The sequence below is a fragment of the Dermacentor andersoni genome, chromosome 3 (assembly GCF_023375885.2).
Source record: "Dermacentor andersoni chromosome 3, qqDerAnde1_hic_scaffold, whole genome shotgun sequence".
NCBI lineage: Eukaryota > Metazoa > Arthropoda > Arachnida > Ixodida > Ixodidae > Dermacentor > Dermacentor andersoni.
In genome coordinates this window covers 73718970-73742955 of record NC_092816.1, presented here as the reverse complement: position 1 = coordinate 73742955, position 23986 = coordinate 73718970, and the positions used below count along the sequence as shown (strand labels likewise).

Genomic DNA, 23986 nt, shown 5'->3' with positions numbered 1-23986 from the left:
TCTAATAGTCTTTATAAGCAGAAACACACATGCAGATATCAGCGGGAAAGACAAATCACGATCAGGTCTATGCGAACAAAACACAAGTGGCGTGCTTTAGATGGGCCAGCAAAGGATGTGCTGCTAATTGTTATGATTTGTCGACATTTTGGCATGCTAGCACTAAGCAATGGAACAACATTAAATTGCAAGCATGTGATCTGCCCCGTCGGAAATTTGCAACTTACGATAGGTATCGCACAGGGTATCGATAGGTATCGCATGTTGGCGTATTTGCAGTGGATTACCCACCAACCAAGCTAAGGCGCTGGCCAAAAACTGTACGCTGTTGACAGATATATTTCCGACATGGAGGCAATCGCAGGTAGACCCACACTCTGCTACAGCATCAGACTAGCCCGCGCATCTGACATCACCCTCGATCAATGAAAAGGTCTACAAGTGCAAAATAAAAATACACATAAAAATGCAACAAAAGGACTTTGGACACGGAGGAGATCACACGTGGATGTGATGGCTGATCCGATCTGGAGAGAGCTCCGGAACTGCTGCAGGTTAACAGTTTTGTACATTATGGAATTACACATGGAAACAAATGCTACTTAATGTCGACACATGTAATGCCTTCAAGCACATCCTTTAATGAAGCAAGAAGATTTGTAGAGGTGCTGTGTTATTACCATACTTGAAGCTTCTGCACAATTTTAAGAAATACATATTTATTCCACTCTTTGCCTCACACACACACCCACAGATGCTAAACTACATACAACGGCTGCAGCAGAGGATACGCATTCTCAGGCTCGCCGATGCATATGCGCAGCCATGGGGGCACTGAACGCAATTGCTTCTCCGCTGGAAATCCTCTTCCTCAAATTTTGGGATGCCAAGTTCTGGGTGCGGCCCTTACATGGGTGCACCCTTTACACGTATCTATGCAGTAATATTTTAATGCCAGGTAGTTTATATGTACTTGCCCATCAACCCAGAAAACCGCTTGAAGGTTCTAGGTATTCTGGTCTGAGGGTTGATTTCGATGAGGACGTTCTTTTCAGTGCGGACGTACACCTGAAGGAGGCCAGCTCTGTTCAACGGACTGTCAAACAGCATCAGCAGACACTGCAAATGAACATGTCGCATCAACATGCTAGGATGAACTGTTATATAACCAAAGGAAGAGAGTGGACAAAACTTTAAATGCTATACAATACTTGGGTAAAGTAGTATTTCCACAACAATGACAACAACTGCAGCAGAGAAGTAGAGGTAGCAGGAGTATCCTATCAAAAAATAACTTCATAGTAATGCAAGAAGGATGTCAATAATAGTTATGACAACGAAGTACTCGCACCTATACTCCATTTCATGCCTTGCAGGCAACACTACAGGAGCTAGGCAAGTAGTTCACTCGCAGAACTGTATTACTGCACGCGTTTCGTAGTGCACTCATGCAGTGGCGTAGCAAAGGGGGGGGGGGTCATAACCTCTGTCACCCCCCCCCCCCCCCCGCCGGCTACACCCGGTGGGGGGAGGGAGGGGGTGACAGAAGACCTATGGGCCCCGGGTGCCAGACGACCTAGCTACGCCACTGCACTCATGTCGATACTGAATCATTAACTCGCCCAAGCTTCCACCTTATACTACTTCTCTAAATAAAACCACTGAACGCGATATCACCGAAAATGAATGAGCCCATTTCCGGCAACATGGTAAGAGCTACACTCGCATGGGCCAACGCCTCCTCTAAAATATAGAGGAGGCGCTGCATGGGCACAGCCTGCAAACAGTCTTTAGAGTACTGCTGCTTCATTGTAGCTCCTTAGGGTGGGAAACTGTGCGTCGCCGATACGGTACCGGTGGCAAGGGTGTGACAACTGCTTTCGCCGCAAGAACACCGAATTCCCTCGCAATATCAACGTGTAGCTTAAACTTTGAGCGTGCGCTACAACGTTCACTTAAACTGGGTGTGCGAATGCCGCATGGCCCCTCGCGGTCTATGAACTTTTGTGTCTACTGTCTCGTACGACGTGCACGCGATTTGTCGCGTTCTCTCACCTGGTGAGTAATGTCTGGTCGACAGAAAGCCGGGTCTTTCTTGAACTTTCGCATCTGCTGGATGTGGTCATCGCAGTTCAGCAGTTCAAATGACTTGCCGACCTAAGCGAGCAACAGAAACAGCCATGGCACATGCCAGCATCCGTCCACAACGCTTACACGTGGGTCGCACGTATCGAACTAAATGTTGTCAGCACATTGCTCACCTTGACAGACTCGAGGTTAGCCTTTTCCAAGACGACAATGAGCCGCTTTTCTTGACTTTTGATGTGCTTAGGAACGTCAAACTTCGTAAATTCTCCGCTGTCTTCGACAGCTTCACGCTTTCTCTTAGCCGCCATGATAACAACAATGTCTTGTTGCCAGCCGAAGTTTGGGAACTCGCTGAACAGGCAAGGATTGCAAAAAGGAGCGCGAAAATTGAAATTGATGTTGACTTCTCAGGCAACCGACTCAACCAAACTGCAGAATTATTAGAATAATTATGGAGTTTTACGTCTCAAGCTATGCCGGTTGGTTATTAGAGACGCCTTATAAAGGTTGACTTACTATTATGTTTTGCCTCTTAGGATTCTTTAATGTGCCGAAATATCAAAGGGGGCATTTTGTAGCATTGCGAGTTTTTGTTGTTGCTTATTCAAATGAAGGTTTTACGGAAGTTGCGCATTATAGTTATATCACTGGCTTCTAGCGATTGCACAAATGTACCCAAATATTAAAATGGATGAGGTAATTTCTTCGAAAGATATGATGCCAGTATCGTATGGAATATCTTCGTCATTCTAGATTTTTCTAGATTCTCTTTACTGCACCAAGCTGACAGCAACAATTGCGGCATCCCTTATCACATAAATTTTAAGAGAAAGTTTTACCTCCTTAGCGCTTATTGAAATGCATGGGAGCGGAGAAATTGGAAATCGTTTCGCTCGAAGATCGGCCTCAACTGCACCCAATATATGAGGCCTGTTCGCAGCTAACCTTTTACTTAGGTCATCAATTTCGTTAGAGAGATGATCGAAAATCCCAAACTAAAACAAAGTTGTGTGCAGTACGTATAAAATTGCGCCAGAACCCATCTAAGCCCACCATGAACCCACTATGAATGCCGACGTTAAATGCGATTAGCATTGAAATAATGAAGTGACATGCTGTTTTGTCACCACCGAAAAGCGTCATGTATGAGGCGTGTATGTAGCCGAGCTAGGGTGACCCACTTTAGGTAGCCCTAGGCGGGCTCTTCTCTCGCACTTCGCTCCGGGCACGCTGCGTCACCTAGAGGCAACACCCGCGTGTGCGAACATATATTCAGGTAAGATTGTCCGAACATAAGGGGTCTTCAAAGTTAAACTAACAGCAATTTTAATAAAAACGCTATGCCAGCTACACAAATCTGCTTGCACAGGTAGTCTATGCGCTTTGGTGGACACAATTTTACAGACGAATTATAGTCACCAAACAGATAATTAACGATAACTTCATAATTATTTTGTTGTTGTTGTTGTCGTGATTGTGGTATAAATTTATATTTGAAACTTTAAGACAACCGTATTTGAAGACAACGTTACTTTGTTTGATTCTCTTTCAGCGCTTTTGGTCCGAGATCATCAGCAGCAGCCTATTTTTATGTCCACCGCAGCCACGATGGAACACTGCGTTGCGTAGCAATACTTTCTACACGGACATAAACAACTAAAAGATTAGACGCACATTGCATCGCGATGGCACATGTGTTAGCGCACTTTCCGTAGCACTCAATTGCAACGAAATCAAACTTCTGAAAACAAGAACTTGACACGCATACGACTTGACGCATAGATACAAAAAAAGTTATGTGACCGTGTTTCTGGCTTACCCACGCTATCTATCTATCTATCTATCTATCTATCTATCTATCTATCTATCTATCTATCTATCTATCTATCTATCTATCTATCTATCTATCTATCTATCTATCTATCTATCTATCTATTCATTAACCTGGTGTCTGCGCTTCATGGGTGTCTAATGTATTAGTTTTAAAGGGCCTCTCACCAGGTCTGGCCATTTTGAGCTGACAAGCGCGGAGCATACGTTGCGCGATAACGATCGTGTCTGCAAAGTATTACCAATGGTATTACATCGCTACGCGCCGCGGAAAGATCTGAAATTTCAAACCAAACGCCGTTTTTCCCTTCTCCTCGCGGCCGCCGCTCCAAGCCGGAGGATGACGTACTCGCGTCCCTGCGCGTATACGTATACTGATGTGCGCAGTGTGGCGTCGTTTGTGGTGACACGTGACTTCGAGGATTATTCAAGACAACATCTGTTATCTGTGTGATCTGTTGCTTGAATTGACGAATTGAAGTTTAGAGAAATAATAAAACACACAAACGGAATGTCGGCGTGTTTTTTCTCTACTTCGCACCGAAGCAACAGAGATGGACTTCCGCTTCGTCTGCTTGTTGCCACGGTCGTGCGGTCATGTGCGCAGGTACCGAAACTATGCCATTTTCTACCGTGTTCTAGCGCGTGACCATGCTCTGCGATCCGCTTGTTTTCCCTCAGTATTCGTGTCGCACTGAAGTATACCGCTAGTCATGTATCCTTGTGCACAGCGCGCAAAATCGAGCTCTGCGCGAAACGATAACAGCTCACGCACAACGCCGCCAGCGGAAGTACGCATCGGCGAAAAAAAAAAAAAAAGGTGAGGAGAAAAATAAAATGAAGGCGGGGCCCATGACGTATGCGTCACGCGATCCTCGAGGTCCGGCATGGGAGAACGCAGGGAAGGAATTTCGCTTGCGGAGGCTAGACGGGGCGACTGGAGAGAGAGTCTCTCTATGCAGTGAAGCTCGCCTGCTGAAATCATGGGTTCGCGGCACTGTAATATTTATATCTTGGCTATTATTCAGCCGATTAGAAAAATTTTTGCGGCATAGCGCTCTTTTGAGGACACGTAACAACTTCCAGCGTATAACCAAAATTTTCTATGGGGCCTGGGGAGGGGCCCTTTAACGCCTGTGTCGAAAGTATTGCTTCTCAGCGCAATGTTCCATAATGTCATAGAACCAACCAGGCCACTACAACACATTGTTGGTCCACTGAAGGACGAAGGCCTCTCCCGGCGATGTCCAATTACCCCGTGTCTTGAGCTAGCTAATTGTAGATTGTGCCTGCAAACTTTCTAATTTCATCACACCTCCTAATTCTCTGCCATCATCGATTGCGCTTCCCTTCACTTGGCACCCATTCTGTCACTCTAACAAACTATCGATTATCTGTCCTACGCATTATAGTCGGATACAACTTAACTCTGCAGTGAAGCCCCGCCCACGCCCTCATAACCGCCAGCCACTGTTCCTCCGCGAGGCTGCAAATAGTTTATGCTTCAAACTTTCCCTGTGACCTAAATAAGCCGGTAACCACAGAATAAAATTATTAGCGCGTAATGTTATATGTTTTCCCTCGTCTATTATAGTGGCACGGTGAAAGCCTAATTCTTTATTGAACTGAAATAACGCGCTTTCTTTCGCTTCAACTATTTATTGTGCAAGTTTCACTTCAGTTGGCAGTGAAGTTTCATGAGTAAAACGGGCTCAGCAATGAAATGAACTGTATTGCGGACTTTTGAAGAGTGAAGTGCTCAGACTGCATACAGTTTGTCCCTGTCTGTTGCACACCTCCTCGCTTCCGCCGATGAAAAGACTCTTCAAGTACGACGCCATTTTTAAAGGTCACTTGACCACAATTTTTTTGCTTCTGTGATTGGCTGGCAAAGTAACACAACCCCGCGTGCTCCGTGTGCCTTGGTTGCCAGTTGCTGTTTCTTTTTATTTATTTTTAAAAGTTGTATCCACCTGTAGATGGCCTGCCGAACTCTATTTTTTCCTCTTAAAGGTGCCTTGAACCACTTTTTATCGAAGTGGAGAAATACATTTGAAGTGAAAATAGGCTATTTGCGAAACACTTTGCCGCAAGAAGTACTTCAATGCGTTCAGCAGAAGCGGAGTTATTGGCAATCAAACGCGGCCTGCTCTGTGCTCCCGTTCCTTCTTGAAGGGACACTAAAGGCAAATATTAAGCTAAAGTGACATATTAGTGCTCGAGAATCTCTAAGGCGTCAATGTTATCGCGAACAGAGCGTTAGTAATCGAGAAACTAAGGTAAATGCAGGTCACGATTAGAGATTTCCCAGGGACATTCAAGTACTTGCACGATGACGAAGGCACTCCCAATTTAAGTTCTGTCACTAGTACTCAACCACTAGTTATGAAACATCATTATTATAGCAGGGTTATTATAGGAAGGTATAGGTATTATAGGAAGAAAGAAAATGCTACCTGTTCAGTTCTATTTTATTCTTAGAAAAAAGGAACTGATTGACGCCCTTGAGAACGACGCAGGTGGTCGAAAGGTTTCGTTTTCGCTCGTCACTGCGCTGGCCGCGCATTCGCGTTTCGGTAGTTTCGTTATCGCGCAGTGCTGCGCTGGTTTTCTTGGCTACCGAAACTCGCACAAACTGCAAGTAGTGATGCCGCGGGATTCCCGAAAGGTCCACGCCACTTCACCGAAAGCAGCTGCAGCGGCGAATCGACCGCTCTGCCGTGGCTCGGTTTCTCCATCGCTGGGCGTTTGCGTTTTGTGCTAAACACCGTACCGCCGTCTGTCGGGCGCCGTTTTACTCATGGGAGGCCGCAAAGGACGGTGATGGCGTATGCTACGTCACCACTCCCCGTTTGGGCGGCGGAAGATCTGAATTGCGATAGAGGTATTTGTACCCTCCAGATGGAATTTTCTTATAAACTAAGTCCTTCTTTGGCATGCACGAAACAAGCGTTGTGAGGTTTGTTGAATGGTATTTAAACAGTCCACATCGAGTTCGTATTTTCCTTTAGCGTCCCTTTAAATGCCCTGCACTGCGAAGGCTACGGCACAGTAGGGCGTGCCCACAACGCTCCGCCTTATATATGTCACCGTGGCGCGTCGTTCAAATTTAATTTTGGATGTCAACGTAGACGCCACGACTTCCGCCTTTGGTGCCTACGACAGGCTAAACATATGCCAAACGCGATTGTCCTCGGCGAGCCGCAGTGCACTTAGCCAGTGGACTCGTGGCGGCACCCCGCGGCGGCTGCGGTATCTACGCCATGCGTGCGTCTATTTGTCGTACAAAAATCCCTCACGTGACCTGATCCTAGGTGCCTAGAGACAGCATCGTTTAGGGATTTTTGAGAAGGCGCGATGCTGGCGCCGAACGACGCCTTGGCGTGTTCGACCTCGGCGTGATCGTTCTCTCGACCGCGCGTTGTTGAAAATTGCTCATGTGATTGTACGTGCGTTGCTTGTGTGTTGGTTGTAGGTTCTGTGTTACTTGGCGGAAAGCCGTGAGTAGCGGTGGTGCGGCAGGGCGGCTTTGGCCTCGGTGCTCTGGCAGTACAGAATCTGCGTTGTGTGACCCGTGCTTTCTTGAGAACCCGGCGGTGGTGACAATTGAAATAATGAAGTGGCCTAGCGCCTTGGCAGCGAACCGCGATGTGGCGTCGCCGTGTCCGACTTTGCTTAACGGACATCGAGGGATGTGCTGCTCGCTGCAAGTCATGTAAATGCAACTGCGTCGACCGCCCACTGTTCAGCGCTGAATGTGTGTTTGGTGTGCTGTGCTTGAAACGAGTGGTGCAGAGGGGGTGGCGGAGTAGCAGAGTGGCTTAGGGGCTCCGTTTGCGCATTCACAGACATGTGCTCCCGTCTTGGTCTCATTAGCGGCTGTCGCGGGACTGTGGTGTGCTAGCTCCTTGCCTAGTATGAAGTGATATGAAAGCACAATTTTTATTAAGGGGACAAGATGTTGCCGAGATGGTTGCAGCACAGCTTTCCTTTTTTTCTTCCAGGCACCTTTTCTACTTGAAGCTTCCATTGCAGTGTTTCGAGCCTCTTTGAACCAGCACGTAGTGTATATAAAAATTGGACACTGATTGGGAACATCACCTAAGTTCATGCCTATCTATAGTAAAAAGCTGTAGCACGACCAGACAAAATAAAAGAAGGGGGTGGGCTGCAGCAATACTAAGTGTTAAATGGTGCTTTATCCTTTCCCTGAATTTTCTGTTTTTGTGCTTTTTATGGATCCTCCGCAGTAACCACGCGAGTGCCGAACTTGAGCTTATTGGTTTCAAGTCTCATGGTTGTTACTAACAGAACAGTGTGATAAACAAACAAGGGCTTCGAGGCATCCGTTCACCTTGCTTGCCTCATGGTGCTGCTTCATAAGCACCGTGAGCATCCAGGCCAACTAGGAAGGGAGGTTTGTTACTGTTGCTTCTGAACTGTATTGCCACCAAACCAACAGTGCTCTCAATGACAGCTTTTGGACAGTATAATGCTTGCACCCAGCAAAATCGTAAGAAGGAAGCATTCAGGATGTGCAAAGTGGGCTTTTGAAGCTGGCAACATTACTGAAGGGGCTTTGCCCATCTGCCCTCTTTATGGATACACAAAGATGATTTCCTCTTTAAGAGGGATTGTTTCAGGGGTCGTTACATGGCAACAGTGTTGGGTGTTTAGTAGCTTGTCTTTGCCCACTGTTAATAACCTGTTCCTTCTCCAGTGCCCCTGTGAAGTGCCTACTTTTTGGACACAATGTGCTCTCCATGCATGCATGTTTAGCTTGTACAGACTTCTATTACCCCTTGCCTCAAGCTGGTCCTTGCTGGTGTCGCCCAAGAAGGCATTGGGGAGTATGGCAATGTACACTTACAAAACACTGTTGATACCAGTAAAACCAAATTAATGGAGCTGCTGTTCTTTTTTTGTCCACTCCATCCTTGTTAGTTACAATGAGCAATGTCCGAACAGAAGGCATATGTAGTTGGTCGTGCATAGCCTGCGCACTAAGACTTGTTGGCATGTTATGGCCTTAGCACAGTGTTTAGATGTAAAAACCTTCTGATGTGTTGATGACTTCCTTCTCTTTATCATACTTTGCCTCATGGAGCCAGCCAGTGGGTCAACCAGATGTTCAACAGGCTTCCCACTAGTTTTCCCAGAGTCTCCTTTACCAGGGTGCTGCTCATAGATATCTGTTTTCTTGACCTTGCACCGCACTTCAACCATGGCCACACCTGCTAAACCTATGGCATGCGATCAAAAAAGTGCTATAAATTATGTTCCTCCAAACTCGTGACATGTGCTACAAGGCCTTGAGGAACACCCTCATTTATTTACGCCCTCATCATACTGTACGAAGCTTCGCATGATAAGTGCGACAATTAACATCTGCTGGTTTTTCAGTGTTATTCCTGTCCAGCTTGCTGAAAGCTATCCTGAGTGTTTCAAAAGCAAACGACCGCTGCTGGACAAGAAGTGCTGAAAACAAGGGTCGCTATAACCACATGTCACACGAAATGAAGAAGGCCACTGAGTATATAGGTGGTTTACTTCATATCCAACAAGCTTGGTTTTACCTTTGCTAGTGAGTAAACTCAACTTGCCCCGAATACATGGCCTGTGACAAACTATGTGCCAGATGCTGTGTCCCCTGCAAAGCTGAAGATGTGTATGAGATCCTGACACCCTGCAGCGGCTTCTACACTGGGCAACCAGGCTACTATAAAAACGACTGCCTTTACTAATATGCTAATAACATGAAAACGGGCAGAAATTTGGCTATTAATTGGACCCAACTGCAGGTGCAAGCCACTTCCACCAGATGTGTGTTGTTCATAGAAACTGGAGCTATATAAATGCAGATAAAAACAATGATGTTTGAAAGTAGCAGAGTTGAACTATATTCTGCACAAACAGTGCTACCTGCAGTACTGGTACCTTATAGCCACAATTCATGGCTGCATCACCATGCAAAGGCACTATTCTTGAATTATTAACTTCTATTATATTTATGGTGGCCATATATAGCAATTACATATCATCCACATTATGTGCAATATGGTTAAATGTCAATTATGATAGCCATTCCTAATATGAAATGCAACAAAAGAGCAAATATAGGCAACAAATTGCAATTCAAAGAGAGAACCAGTGCACAGGATAAGTGACACACTTCCTTTTATGGCAATTTTCTCATTGACACTTTTAATCTAACAACAATACTTGAGAAGCTGATTAATTAATTAGGACTAATTATGTATTTAGGTAGAACGAAAAAGAAGTAATGTGAGTATCTCTAAGTGTCGGCAAACAACATTACCTTGGTTCTGTCCAGCTGTGTGGCATTCGCATATATTTAAACTCTGTCCAAAGTTAGCTGGGACACCCTATATATCAGTGAAGGGTTCAATCACAGGATTCAGCAGTGAATTGCAATTACAATAATTGGAGAGTTAGAATTGTCCCACGCAAGGCAATACTGATATAATAAATTCGGCAGGGACACTTATGACTGCTTATGTGTGGGAATGCGAAAGCATTAGTCCTTTTGCTGAAATGCTTTTTTTTGTCCACATTCCTTGTCTGTGCAAGCTCTCGGCCGCTTTTCTGTGCCTTGGTGAGACCAAATGAAAATGTGCCAAGCATCTTAGTGTCCTCATATGCCCACAAGGAGTTCATAATTCAATAGACCACTCAGCGACATTTAATTGGACATTAATGCTTTTTATTATACGCACTCACTTTATACACTCGTGACGTGGCGTCACCTCCTACCCATTGGCTGCACTGCCACAAGCACAACGACGCACGCACTAGCGCTGCGACGTGACGTGCACAAGGATGCACACACTGGGCGCTCATTTAGCCCATCAGAACCGTGGAGCAACCGTGGCATTGGGGAAGTGTGCTTGTCTCGCACTCCAGAGGCCCGGGTATGATTCCCACCCACATCAAAATTTACCTAATATTCTTTTCAAGAAATGTCACATGTGTCATGCCACCAGCAGTGGGTAGCAATCTTTCAAGCTTGGGTGACAGAGGCAAAACTTAGCAAAATGCTACAATCACGCTGTAAAACGGTCTTGGACACAACAAAAAACGACATCATATTGTACAGAATGAAAGGGCAAGACTCCATCTAAGAACAGTCTATGGCACCACATACTTGACATGGTGTAAAAAATGTTGACATGCCCTACCCATAAAGAAAAAGCAACAAACACAGAAAACATGCAATGTGCAGAGTCTGAAACCAAGAATAAACAACCTGAAAAAGGCTTCGTTAAGGCTTTCAGCGATTAAAATTGTCAAACTGCCTCATCACTTCTTAATGAATCTGCACAGGTGAAAATGAAGAAAGGAAAGCCCAATAGCAGGGCTGCAGAAAATGTCACCGAATAAATATACTTTGCTTACCAACGATACCTGTGGTTTAGTTGTGGTCTGTGTATAAACTAATTGTGTATAAACTTTTCTTGTTTAGAATGGTTTAGCAGATAGTGAAAAAATGACCATAAGATCACCAGGTGTATGCATAGTCTACGCACGAAAAGCCACTGCTTTCTTACTTTTTTTTTTTCTCTCTACTACTATGCATGAGTATTTAAGTGCCTTAATAGCACTGCTAACATCCTACTGAAAAACACAAGATTGGGCAAGTTGTGGCATAAAGAAAATTGCAGTTTCACTCAATGTGAAACAATGATGCAGTAGCTGGTGAAATATGCGCAGGAAGCTTACTTCATGCAGCATTTGTTAAACACTTGCCAATGCAAGTCGGTAATCTTAAAAGTAAAATAAGTAAGAGTTGTATTTATTTGTGGGAGTTGTGCCTCCCAGTGTTGAAGCGGAAAGACTCGGCTTTCCTTCCTCCTCTTTCATATCTGGACTTGGCCACTGCTCTACACCGAAACAACCCTTTAGCGTCTTACTGCTGAATTCGTTTTGGTGTTCTCAAATCTATATTTGGGCTAACCATTGCTAGGTCTCGCACTTAATCAAAGAATGAATCAATGAAATGAATCATTTCTCAAAGAGCATGTGCAGTCCAGCCAAAAGCAGGGGCAGGAATCCACATTGTGCTCCTGCATTGAAGGTGAATAACACATACCATAATGGCGAATGTGCTTTAGTAAGCTTCCCTGCGATATTAATTTGTAATGTACAAAGAATTGTCAATGAAGCTTACCACGAGCACAGATGCACTTGCAAATTATGTCACAATTGAAAGTAATGAGCACAGTGTAAACCTATGTGCCCTTTCCACTCTTAGTATGCTTTACTGCACGATTCTTATTTACAACCCTGTATTGCGGTGTAGCAAGCTACAAAAGAAACGTTGCATAATTAGGCCTTTTACGATTATCTTTCTCGCAATACACTATTATGTCGCGGTGAAGCCTAAGCAATGTACTGCGGTGAAGCATTCTAAAAGTGAAAAGGGGCCACTGTCACTGGAGATAATAAGACTTCTTTAATTAAACACTCGCGCACCCGCCGCCTCTCAGGTCGCCTAAGTGGACATACTATGCTGGCTGATAGCGGCCCCCTCCCACTTTTAGTATGCTTCACCGCGTAATTAAAATGTACTGCGGCGAAGAAGCCGTACATTTTTATTGAGTGAATAAACAAATGGTTTTTACAACAGTACAGCAATAAACGCGCACCATGCATCAGTCTACCACACGGAAGAGCGTCGCAACATACGGTAGCTGATTCACACACACATGTGTTTATGTTTACGTTCGCACTCCTTGCGTAATAAGACTCCCAGAACTTCCACAATAGAAAGTAATTTACAACACACAAACGCAAAGAACACAGACATACGTCTAGTTTTCAACTCGGCCTTCATGCAAATGACATATAGCGCGGGAAAACGTGAATATGCTGTGTGTTAGCGTCGTAAACTTCATACTAGGCAAGGAGCTAGCACACCACAATCCCGCGACAGCCGCTAATGAGACCAAGACGGGAGCACATGTCTGTGAATGCGCAAATGGAGCCCCTAAGCCACTCTGCTACTCCGCCACTCCCTCTGCACCACTCGTTTCAAGCAAAGCACACCAAACACACATTCAGCGCTGAACAGTGGGCGGTCGACGCAGTTGCATTTACATGACTTGCAGCGAGCAGCACATCCCTCGATGTCCGTTAAGCAAAGTCGGACACGGCGACGCCACATCGCGGTTCGCTGCCAAGGCGCTAGGCCACTTCATTATTTCAATTGTCACCACCGCCGGGTTCTCAAGAAAGCACGGGTCACACAACGCAGATTCTGTACTGCCAGAGCTCACCGAGGCCAAAGCCGCCCTGCCGCACCACCACTACTCACGGCTTTCCGCCAAGTAACACAGAACCTACAACCTACACAAGCAACGCACGTGCAATCACATGTGCAATGTTGAACAACGCGCGGTCCAGAGAACGATCATGCCGAGGACGAACACGCCACGGCGTCGTTCGGCGCCAGCATCGCGCCTTCTCAAAAATCCCTAAACGATGCTGTCCCTAGGCACCTAGGATCAGGTCACGTGAGGGATTTTTGTACGACAAATAGACGCACGCCTACGCCATGTAGCCGACCGCAGCTTGATGTCAGCTATCGGCCAATATCAGCCGTCTAAGGGAAAGACAAAATGGTGCGTGCGTTGACGAAATGGTGCGTCTAGAAGAGAGTGAGGACGGCGCCATCTGCTGAAAAGAGAGCGTTTGAGAGAAGTCGCGATCCGCTTGCGAGCTCCACACACTGCATACGACTACGAAACTTAGCTGAAATGCTCACAGCAGCGTATGGTACCCGCGGATTATGTTATTTCACCAAGCCCGAGGGGTGGTTCAGGGCCCCTTTAATAGCAACCAGCATATTGACTACCCCCCGTTCGTTCTCTTATGTATACTGCTGTCTTCCTGTCTCTTAACGTTACGCCTAACATTTTTCTTTCCATCGCTCCTTACGCAGTCCTTATCTTAATTATTTTCAAGCTTCTTTGTTAAAGAGGCACTGAAACACTCTACTTTTCTGCTTGAATGCATAGAACGACGTTTTGTTCAGAAAGTACTGGAACGCCAATGGGTTTCTCCGCGAAGTTCGGGAATTAATATCTTGAAACTGGTGTCATCCTGAGAATACGTTTCAAGTGGATTCACCTTGCGAACTCCACGGCTAGAATTTGTAAATTGCAACATGGGCAATAAGATAGTTAGTTCAAAACCTAATCAGTTAATTCTTAATTAGACGATTATGCATTTCAATTCTTTGTGCATGTCCGCCTCTTCGAGTAGACCAGCTCATGAACTAGAATTGTGCTATCTGTCCCAAGCCAACCTTAACAAATTTTCAAAGTGCTCGCTCAAACACCCGGTATACGTTTATATTATACATATCTTCGTGCATATTTTATAGCACAATTTCCATGAGTTGTGAGGGCACGGCCTATTGGCTTCAGTGTGCATTTGAATGTCCTATACTAGTTATCTCGAAAGTGCAGGTAGGGGCTAAGAAAACTTTAATATCTACGTAGAATGTCGAAGCGATGATTTATTAATTCGTCTGGAGGAAACAAATAAAGATCTAGTCGTTATTTTTCAATGACAACCCAATCAATCAATCGAATCAGTCAGTCAGTCAGTCAGTCAGTCAGTCAGTCGGTCGGTCGGTCGGTCGGTCGGTCGGTCGGTCGGGCGGTCGGTCGGTCGGTCACTGCTGCTGCTGCTTTTGTTTCACCAACACTTTCGTTTCGTCGAACAGTCAATGTCAAAAGTTTACGGAGGGAGGGACCAGAGAAAAAGCTGAATATTGGAGCCTGCGCACGCAGGTCTCGATATTCTCGATCTGCTACCTGTACTAGTGTACAGATTCAATCACTCATGCTTATAGTGATCTATCGGCCAATGAAGTCTCCGTCTGCCGCAAAAGATACACAGGCCAACGCCGCCATAAGGCCACGCGCGGTCCTGCCGCATGCTAGGTCCATGCGCTAAAGGACAAACAAAAGCGTAAATTATACAAGCTTCCGCGTAATACTATAGCTGCGGTACGCTGGCGCAGTGAGCAGTCGGCAACTCGGCGACTCTAGACAAGTGTGATTGAGATTGTACGTTGCGAGCGTGATGCTGTACTGCTTGAAATTCGACTTTTCCGCGGAACCTGTCTCCCGCGTACCTTGGACTTTGAGTATATAGATCGCAGCGGCGCAGACAGCTTGCGAGATCCCCGTCTGCTCACTTTGTGGATTTTAAGGCGAAAGTCTTACATCTTTATATTTCAAGGTCGCGTTGTGAGGTACAGAAAATATCACGTGACCCAAGGCAGACCACAAGCTAACCAAAGCATGTCCAGCCGTGTATAAGAGATGATTAAGATAAGCAAAGTTAATTAGGGATTGATTAGTGATGGGATTAAGGTGGATTAGGATGGTTTAAGGTAGATTAGGGTGGATTAAAGTGGATTAAGAAGAATTTAGGCGGATTTAGATGAATTACAGCAGGCTTTACAAGGCTTTCGCCTTCGCGTCTCTTAGGCGATAGCTAAGGACACCTGATAATTTTTTATCTTAGTTCTTGCGCTCAGGTCTTTCTTGTGGAAATGTGTTTCTGAAACTACGGGTACTCATTCGGTAGTCAAATATGCTGTTAAAGTATGACGAAAATATAGATAAAAATGTCGCAGTTACGTCCGAAAGTCGAAGAATGGATTTCGATTGCAAATTATTAGACAATAAAACAGGCGGGCTCCTCCTGTATCTGCGACTGTGGAAAAAATATTCCCTATTAGTACCAGAAAGTGGGCCATAGGTGGCAGGAAAACTTATACACAGTTAAGCCTCGATTTAAACGGACAATGAAGGAAAACAAATTAGTTCAGCGTTATGAGATATTATTCGAAAGCTATTTTCGCTAATATTGCGGCAATTCACTGAATAAAAAAAAATTGAAAAAATGAAATCAAAGTTCTGTATTTTTTAATTTTATTTCGGGCTGAAATCACGGCACCGGTACGGAAGTGTGACGTCATGAATTGCAAATTATTTATGCGTATTATTTGGGCCATTGTGGTTCAGCAAAAGTAAGTTTGCCAAGTTCGGTTTATAGCTCTTTTATAGTACAAAGTAGTCTCAACAAATTAAATAGGCTCGAGGAGACGCAATAAAAATTCACGTCCTCGCGCGGCACGCTCGTGCGAGAACTTCGATGGCGTCGCCAGCCGTTTTTCGCTCTTGCGCCGTCTATTGCTTATACCATGCCTCCTATATTGCGGTAACAGTGGCTTTTCTCGGTGTTGTAGTGTAAGGTAATTTCCTAATACAGCTCAGATGTCTGCTCTCTTTAATGGCTCTTAAAGAAAACCCGAATATGCGAAATTCTATATTTATCAAAATGCATTCGATTCCACGTCACGTATTCGTAAGTCTAATGAGTACAGAAATACGATATAGCCAAGAAGGGAACTCGCGGTCTCACCCAATTTAACAAAAGTTTTGGTGGAGAATATCAGTAAAGAAGCAGGCCAAGGGAAACCTGTTCTGCTCAATGTGCCTAAAACATTATTTGCCGTATATGGCCACAGCAAAAGTTTTATCATGCCGGTTTGAGTCGGGTCGCTTTACTTTTGTAAAACTGTCCGTTCAAGGGGCCTCGGCATTGCAAGCTCATCATTTGCTAACGAATGGCGCCATCTGCTCTGCCACCCGTTCCCGACAAAAAAAAAAGAAACAAAAAAAAGACGAACACACGTAGGAAAAAATGTAAACTTCTCGTCACTCCTCAATAAATATTTTGTTATCCGGATAAGAGTTCAGGTGCTTTGATTTTAGCGAAGCTCTCGTGTTAACGAAATTCGACATGCCCGTAGAGGAGACGACAGCGTGCTAAAGCTGTGCCTGCGCGTCACGACACCATGCATCATGCCGTACGTGTAACAATCGGCCCACGTGCTAAACGTTCTGCATAAACAACCACACGCTATATACGCACTATACGCAAGGCCGTCATCTTGATATATAGGAAGCGCCGAGTTGCTCCCGCGTATAGAGCTATACGATTGTTTTTTTTTTTTTCTGTCGTTGGTCGCACTGCACATGTTCCAAGCAGCTGTTTCTTTTCAACCCCGCGCTGACACTCATCACTTGGTCTCATTGCAATGGAGCGCGCGTGAATCGCGTCACGTCGGCAAGACGAGCATCGCGCGCTCAGAAAAAAACAAGATCTCGTTCCTCGCATGCAGTGATCAGATCGGGCGGGAGAAAAGGACGCATACTCGGCGTCGTAGTCGCGCTGTAAAATTCTGCGCACAATTTGGTTAAATTCTGGCTTCTTAAGTGCAAAAGCCGTCATCTTATTGCGAGACACGCCGAAGTGGAGGACTCCGGAATAATTTAGGTGAGCTGGGCGTATTGAACGCGCACCCAATGCACGGTACAGAAAAGGTTTTTGGATTGCGCTTCCATCGGAATATGCACCGCTGCGTCTGGGATCGAACACGCGACCTCGAGCTCAGCAGCGAGCGCAACGCCATATTCCACTAGAGCCACCGTGGTGGTTCGATCGGCACACAGTCCGAACCCGAATATAAGACGAGGGGCAATGGTGAGGTCGCGAAATAATAAATTCTTCAGCATATAATGCCAATAACACTCTCCCCTCCCCCTCCCCCCCCCCCCAACCTAGCTTTGCTCCTACATACGAGGAATAAAACATTCAGACCCCTAATAACTGGCACCCTAAAGCATGATTCGAAAAGGAAATTGGATGACTCGAATGTCTTGCACGTAGCACCCCTTCTGTATACTTATTGCGTGCTCTCGCAGAACACACCGTATATATGCGGCGCTGTTTTGACGCTTTGTCAGCGCGTCACATTCGCATCGAGGCTCACGGGCGTCGCATGCACGTCAGCACGAATCACGAACGGGCACGCGTGACAGGCTCTCGTTCCACGCGAAGCGATTGGTCAATCAGGCAAGGTGACGCACGCACTTATACGCGCTATTCCCCCAATTATAGCGAACCCTTTTTTTTTTTTTTTTAAAGAACGCGCAGAGAGCCTGACCACTCGCGAAAAGTGCAGCTGCCACGCGCAGGCACTATACATATGTCTGACATAAGTATATCGGGAGTATGTACCGCAGCTGAGTCCGTCGCAAGCGCCGTATCAGTCCTATTCATATCTCCCCGTGTGTTTGATACGCGTGCCAGGCCGGACTTTCGTGGCCACGGAGGGCGCCGACAGCATCGCAATGGTATTTAATTATAGACGCACGTTGCGAATTATGGACTGTTAGGTCGACGAAGTGTTTCCGGGTCGGTCTCACTTTCCCGTGACGCTCTGGCAAAGTGTTACGTAAGGATATTCTGGACTAAGTTGCGTGGCTTTCACGATGACTGGACTGACGAGGAATTTCAGGGGAAGCAGGGGAAGCGCCGGCAGCACCGAAGGCTCTTCGTCGACATGTCGCGAGGTCGGAGTCGGCCGACTGTCCATCATCTCCGAGAACATCGTGCGGCTCAACAGGTTCCTGGCCCTTCTTACGCTCCACCTGGGATCCCCGCAAGGTTGGTGTTTCCTCGCTTTCGTTATTATCGTATTGCATTTCTTGCACTGCGTTTTGCCGCAGAATACTCTATAGCACAATGTACATCTGGGCGCGTTGGTATCATGATTAACTGCAGCGTGAAGTGTAGACGAGAGAGATCGAAGAACGCAGGACGAACGCTGTCTCTCAACTGCAGGGTTTATTTAAGAAGTGTCACAAGTACCACGCTATGTATAAGCAAATACTGATACTCCCTGTGCAATACTGCAACAGGAGTCTGGCTAATGCAGGCGTTTTCCGTTTTCTTAATGGGAACAGTTTCCATGATTTCGCCAGTTGTTTGATTCAAGTCTCTTTAAAGGACCTCGGTATCCACAAATAAAGTGGGCAGCCACATGTGGGACAGTGCTTCGGAAGGCAGCTGCGGTGCGTTGGACTTCTTTGGTGATCGATTATGTTCTCTTCAATTGGCATCGAGGCACCTGCATGCTACTTTATCCTACATATGATTCTAACTATAATTACCTAAAATATTCAGATAGACTATCTGGTTCTTAATGACGCGTCCAGCACACGTGACTTCGACTGCTTATACATAGCCAAACAAGTTTTCAGGCGACTTCATCAGTGAAACATTTTCAGGCGACTTCATCATCTTGCTCACAAGTGAAGCGATTTTTTTCTCTTTGTTTGCCACGCGGCATAACGTCATAATGAAGCTAAATATAAGCACGTAGGCCCATTTCGTGGAGATACTGCAACGATGACTTGTAACATATGTTGTCCATAGTGCAACTTTCACATTCTTCAGCTTGATCATTGTTCAATTTTACACTTTTGAGCACACTTTCGATTGTACTACAGGGACACTTTCGTGATTTTGAGCATGCTCCTGTTCTTTATTTTGAACACATTTACTTCTTGTAGTTGTGAGTCGAACTTTGTGACATCTTGTCTTTCTACCTTCATACCATCGCATGCACTTGTGCTTAAAACGTGCGAGACTATGTAACCGAAAGATGTGTTCCTGATTTTGCGCATGCTTTACTTTTTTTGTCGCCAATTACTATGCACGTATTGATCAATTATTCGCAGCTTATAAACTATGTATGTTATTTCAATTTGACTCCCTGCGCGCGCAACATCAAAAAAAATTTTCTGAGCACGAGATTCAGAAACGTCGCATTCAATTTAGCTGCCTTCGAATTCAAATACCGTAATGGATACTTTTCCTTTAAAGTCTCAAACTCAACGAAATCGTCAACCAAAGCCTTAAACTGAACGGCAAAGTCGAAACAAATTTTAACTTCTTTCGCCACTTAATTCAGGGCTTCAAAAACCTCTGCGGTCGACTGTACACATTTTTTCTTGTTTATTTACGGTGCCCGCGCGATAAGCCTCTAGAGAACTTTGCGAGAAACAGTACATAGGAATGGGTGCCGTGTATTTGTGCTTCTTACTTTTGCCAGCATAGATTTGCTTCGAATAAATTTATCACGGTGGTAGAAAAACACCACTGAAAACACGTACAGAAGGAAGAGCACAGGGCATGCGTTGTCCTGTGTTCTTCTGCCTGTTTTTTTAGCGCTGTTCTTCCATGGATGCATACCAACGAGCTCGCCTTCAGACACTTCATCACGAGGATCATGGGGGGTAAGAACGCGAAATGCTGTCTTGACAAAACATTTGGAGACATTTAGGTACATCGCCTAAGCATTTCTACCAAGTATTTTTTTTCTCTCTTTCTACAAAAGGAACACCTGCTGAGACAGTGCAAGAGGTCAGGAACACAACTCTATGTGGCGCAAATTTCTAACTTGTTAGAACATTCTGTCTTTTTTCGCAACTCCCACAAAACTGTGCTCCTGGCTGTTGCTATTGCTGCTCTCTTTACTAGCAACATTGCTAACACGCTATTCCCGCTGTTATTAGTATACGTAATTAGCACTGCTGCTCTTCTATACGAGCACAAGAGGCAACGGATGCCGATGTACTGCTGTGTTCACCACCTGACTCGAACTGCACCTTTGTCATAATTATTACTTTTTCTTGATTCACCTTGTTGCTCCAAGTTGGCTGTATACGTTTTGGAAAGGCTTAACGCTCGAGATATTTACAATGCCTCTCTCACAGTAAACGCGTACTTAGCGTTTGGACAAAAGTGCATGCTTGGCGCTCATTAGGTTGCGTGTGCCGTTTTGTCATCTTTCTTTCTTTCTTTCTTTCTTTCTTTCTTTCTTTCTTTCTTTCTTTCTTTTTTATTGTGTTTTCACGTTGCTTCCCCTATATAAATTTAGCTAATAGGGCTATATAATTTCAATGGTGCTCGAATAAAAGAATAACTCTTTATACCTTACATACGGTTTCAGGACGTCATCTCTCGCCGAAAGGATCTACCAGGCGTTCCTGTTGCGAGAAGCATCAGGACCGTTGCAAAAAAGCGACAACAGACTCCGTCACATGATTTAGTGGTTGGGAACCCTGCTGCCGACGACGTCAAAAGCCTGTTGCGACTAAACTACATGCGGTACAGCAAGACTTTCACCTCGAAGAATCGGTGCGTGCCAGCATAAGTTACTCTCGGAAAGGAAAATCCATCGTAAGGCTGGGCGAAAAACCTGGCTCATTGCGTGTGTACATAATGCTCGAGCAGCAGAACGCAACGCAAGATAACCAAACGTCGCCGGAAAAACTGACGGCACTGTAAAAGGAGTGATTTAGCATAACGGAGGCGTATCAACATGCACAGACTGGAGCAAACATTTGCAACAAGATGAAGCATGTGTATGCTGCAGCGAAAGTCCGGAGACCATTCAGCTCATCTTAATAAAATGCGAATGGATGCACCCAACGATACCCGTTGGTAACGTGCACCTTCCAGAAGCGCTTGGATTTAAAGTGGGCGGAAGCATATCAACCGGTCAGCAGTCGAGATAAGAAAGATTATTGGTAGAGAAAAGCAGAAAAGATATTGATACAACCGTATCTGTTAAAGGCATAGGTAGCGGTGCAAGGTAGATAGAGAAACACTGAGGAAGAAAGATTGCGGAGATGTATAGGCAACTGCTAGAATGAATATCCTGTAGGGCACACCTGATTAAATCAACCAGGCTAGATGACTATTTGTCACCTTCCTGTTTCAAAAGGAATGCCAATAAATAATCATCACCATAGATCATCATCATCATCACCATCATCATCATCGTCGTCATCATCTCTTTAAAAAAAGCAGTTTATGATAACTCAAAGGAAAGCTCTTTACTTTTCGAAATGAGATCGCGATGCTTTAGAATGCCTAGTTAGAAAGAGTGGTACAACAAGGACGAAGAAGCATGTGCTTGCTGCGGTAAAGCTAGGGAAACGCTGGAACATGTTTTATTAGAATGCGAAGATATCTACCCAGCTGTCGATTTAGTTTCCTTTGGCCTCCTTGAAGTCCCTGAGTTCAGGGATGGCAGGGGAAAGCAAACATGTCCGCAATAGATATTAGTAAAATGCGATCGGAGGCTTGGCGGAAAAAAGTTGTGAGACCACAAACAGAGACGAGCTAAAAACAAAGCTGCCGATAATGGCTCAGAAATTTTGATGCTGGGAATTCTTTATGTGTGGGTGCGTGTTTTTAAAGATATGTAGGACATCAGATAAAATGAGAACAAGACAAGAGCTTGGTGGCGCAACTTACCGCCCCGTTCCAGTGGGGACGCTAGTAGCATCCATCCATCCATCCGTCCGTCCGTACGTCTTTCTCTCTCTCTCTCTCTCTCTGTCGTTATGCCTCGCCGCGTTCGAAACGAGAAGCGATCTCCAGAACACCGCAAGGTTATCCATAATGCTTTGTCGTTGAAGCGGCCTGAGACTAATCGAAATCCACTTACGCACTCATTTGCTACGAACGAAGTGAATTCTACAAAAGCAACGCCAAATTCAGGTCGCAGCGGGCGGCCGGGGTCGCCGCCGTGTTTAATGTTAACTACGTTAACCACACAAAGACGGTAAAATTAAATCTGAGAAATAGCATAAGTATGCTAAACGTTATGGGAAGTTAGCGTTCTGCGCATGCGCATTTTGATACTGCTATTCCGCTAAGCCCGCTATTGCGCTAAACACGCTAAACTAGAACTGTCTATAGAAACTATATACTAACCTACGTAGACCTCCACCCCGTTATTATCGCAGTCTAAAGGTTTGTGTGCCCTCTTGCAGAACCAACTTATTCCATGACTCTTTTACTCCGAGAACACATCAGTACTGGAACCTCCTTCCTGCATCCATCGCCACCTTCCCGGACACCGCGAACTTCAATTGGCAGTAGTGCAAACCACACTTGCCTACTTTTGTATTGCTCTTAAAACCACTGCTTTAGTTAAGGCCTTCGAGTTTTAATTGCTATGAAATAAATAAATAAATAAATAAATAAATAAATAAATAAATAAATAAATAAATAATTTTCTGAAACCATGTGTTTTGCAACGTAACCTCATTTGCGTGAATGGGCCGACACATTGGGCCTATATATTCACAGTCCAACCTTGTTTCGCTGACGGTATGGGATGGTTTCAGTGAGAAAATAAATGCAATGATTGTGTCTGGACAGGAAATTGTATTGGTTTTATTTTGCTAACCCGTTCGTGCAATCACGTGCTTTGGAGTGGCTGACAGAAGCTGCTTTTGTATGTAGAATACTAACAGTTCACGAAGATACTGTAGATGTGTGCCACGATCACTGCAGTGACCTAACAGTGTGTTTTCTACAATAACCGTATATCGATATACATATACATGTTCATTAAGTATTGTTGCTTTTGAAACAATGTACGGAAAAAAATGAAAGAAATTACTCTTTTTTGATGTTGTAAAAGACTCAGAACCTGCATTAAAATTGTATTCTGTTGTCGTTGTTCGTTCTTCGGTCCTGTATTTCGTGTGCACAAAAACACGGTCAATAATTGTTCACGTGAAGCATCTGGGCTAAGCCGCGTATACAGGGTGTCCCAGCTAACTTTACCCAGAGTTCAAAAATATGCGAATGCCACGTAGCTGAAAAGAACCAAGGTAGTGTTGTTTGCCGTCGCTTGGACAACTCACTCTTTTTCATTCCGCCTAATTACACAATTAGTCGTAATTAATTAACCAACTTCTCAAATATTTTAACTAGATGAAAAATGTAAATCAGAAAATAGTAAAAAGACATGAAAAACTCCCGATCCAGCTTTCTGTTGCTCAATGTATGCTACATAAAAGTGTTTTTCCCAGCGTGAAAGAAGCCCGCGAATACACGCAAAGTGCCTCGAGCGGCCAGTCGCGCGGCAATAACAGTTATAGTAAGTTACATAGGAGGCATGAGTATCCCATGTTAGATTGATACTGATGTGAACTCCGAGGTACTTATAAATGAAGATACGCTGTCGGGTTGCGCATTGTTTAAGTGACAAATGGGTAAACTAGTAATCTTTCTAGATATTCGCATGAATTTGCATTTTTTAATGCTTAGTTCCATAATCCATGCATAACAACAGTCAACGATGGTGTTAATA

At 44.9% G+C, this 23986-nt stretch overlaps 1 protein-coding gene and 1 long non-coding RNA gene across 3 annotated transcripts in view; one reads left to right on the top strand and one right to left on the bottom strand.

Moving 5' to 3' along the window:
• LOC126545146 (ribosomal RNA small subunit methyltransferase NEP1) overlaps nt 1–2434 on the bottom strand; it is a 34627-nt gene extending 32193 nt beyond the window's left edge. The window contains exons 1-3 of the mRNA XM_050192896.3: nt 2262–2434; nt 2056–2157; nt 978–1119 (exon numbers count right to left, since the gene is read on the bottom strand). Of these exons, the coding sequence (XP_050048853.1) occupies nt 978–1119; nt 2056–2157; nt 2262–2396 (379 nt within the window). The 5' untranslated portion in view covers nt 2397–2434. The remainder of the gene's footprint in view (nt 1–977; nt 1120–2055; nt 2158–2261) is intronic.
• Nucleotides 2435–16196: 13762 nt separating this feature from the next.
• LOC126545196 (uncharacterized) lies at nt 16197–23346 on the top strand. Of its 2 annotated transcripts, XR_008608699.2 has the most exons (4): nt 16197–17298; nt 18323–18471; nt 20822–21009; nt 22656–23346. It is a non-coding gene; the product is annotated as an uncharacterized lncRNA (long non-coding RNA). The 2 variants fall into 2 exon arrangements; XR_007602319.3 differs by lacking the exon at nt 16197–17298 and having other exon boundaries at nt 17616–18471.
• Nucleotides 23347–23986: the final 640 nt, after the last annotated feature.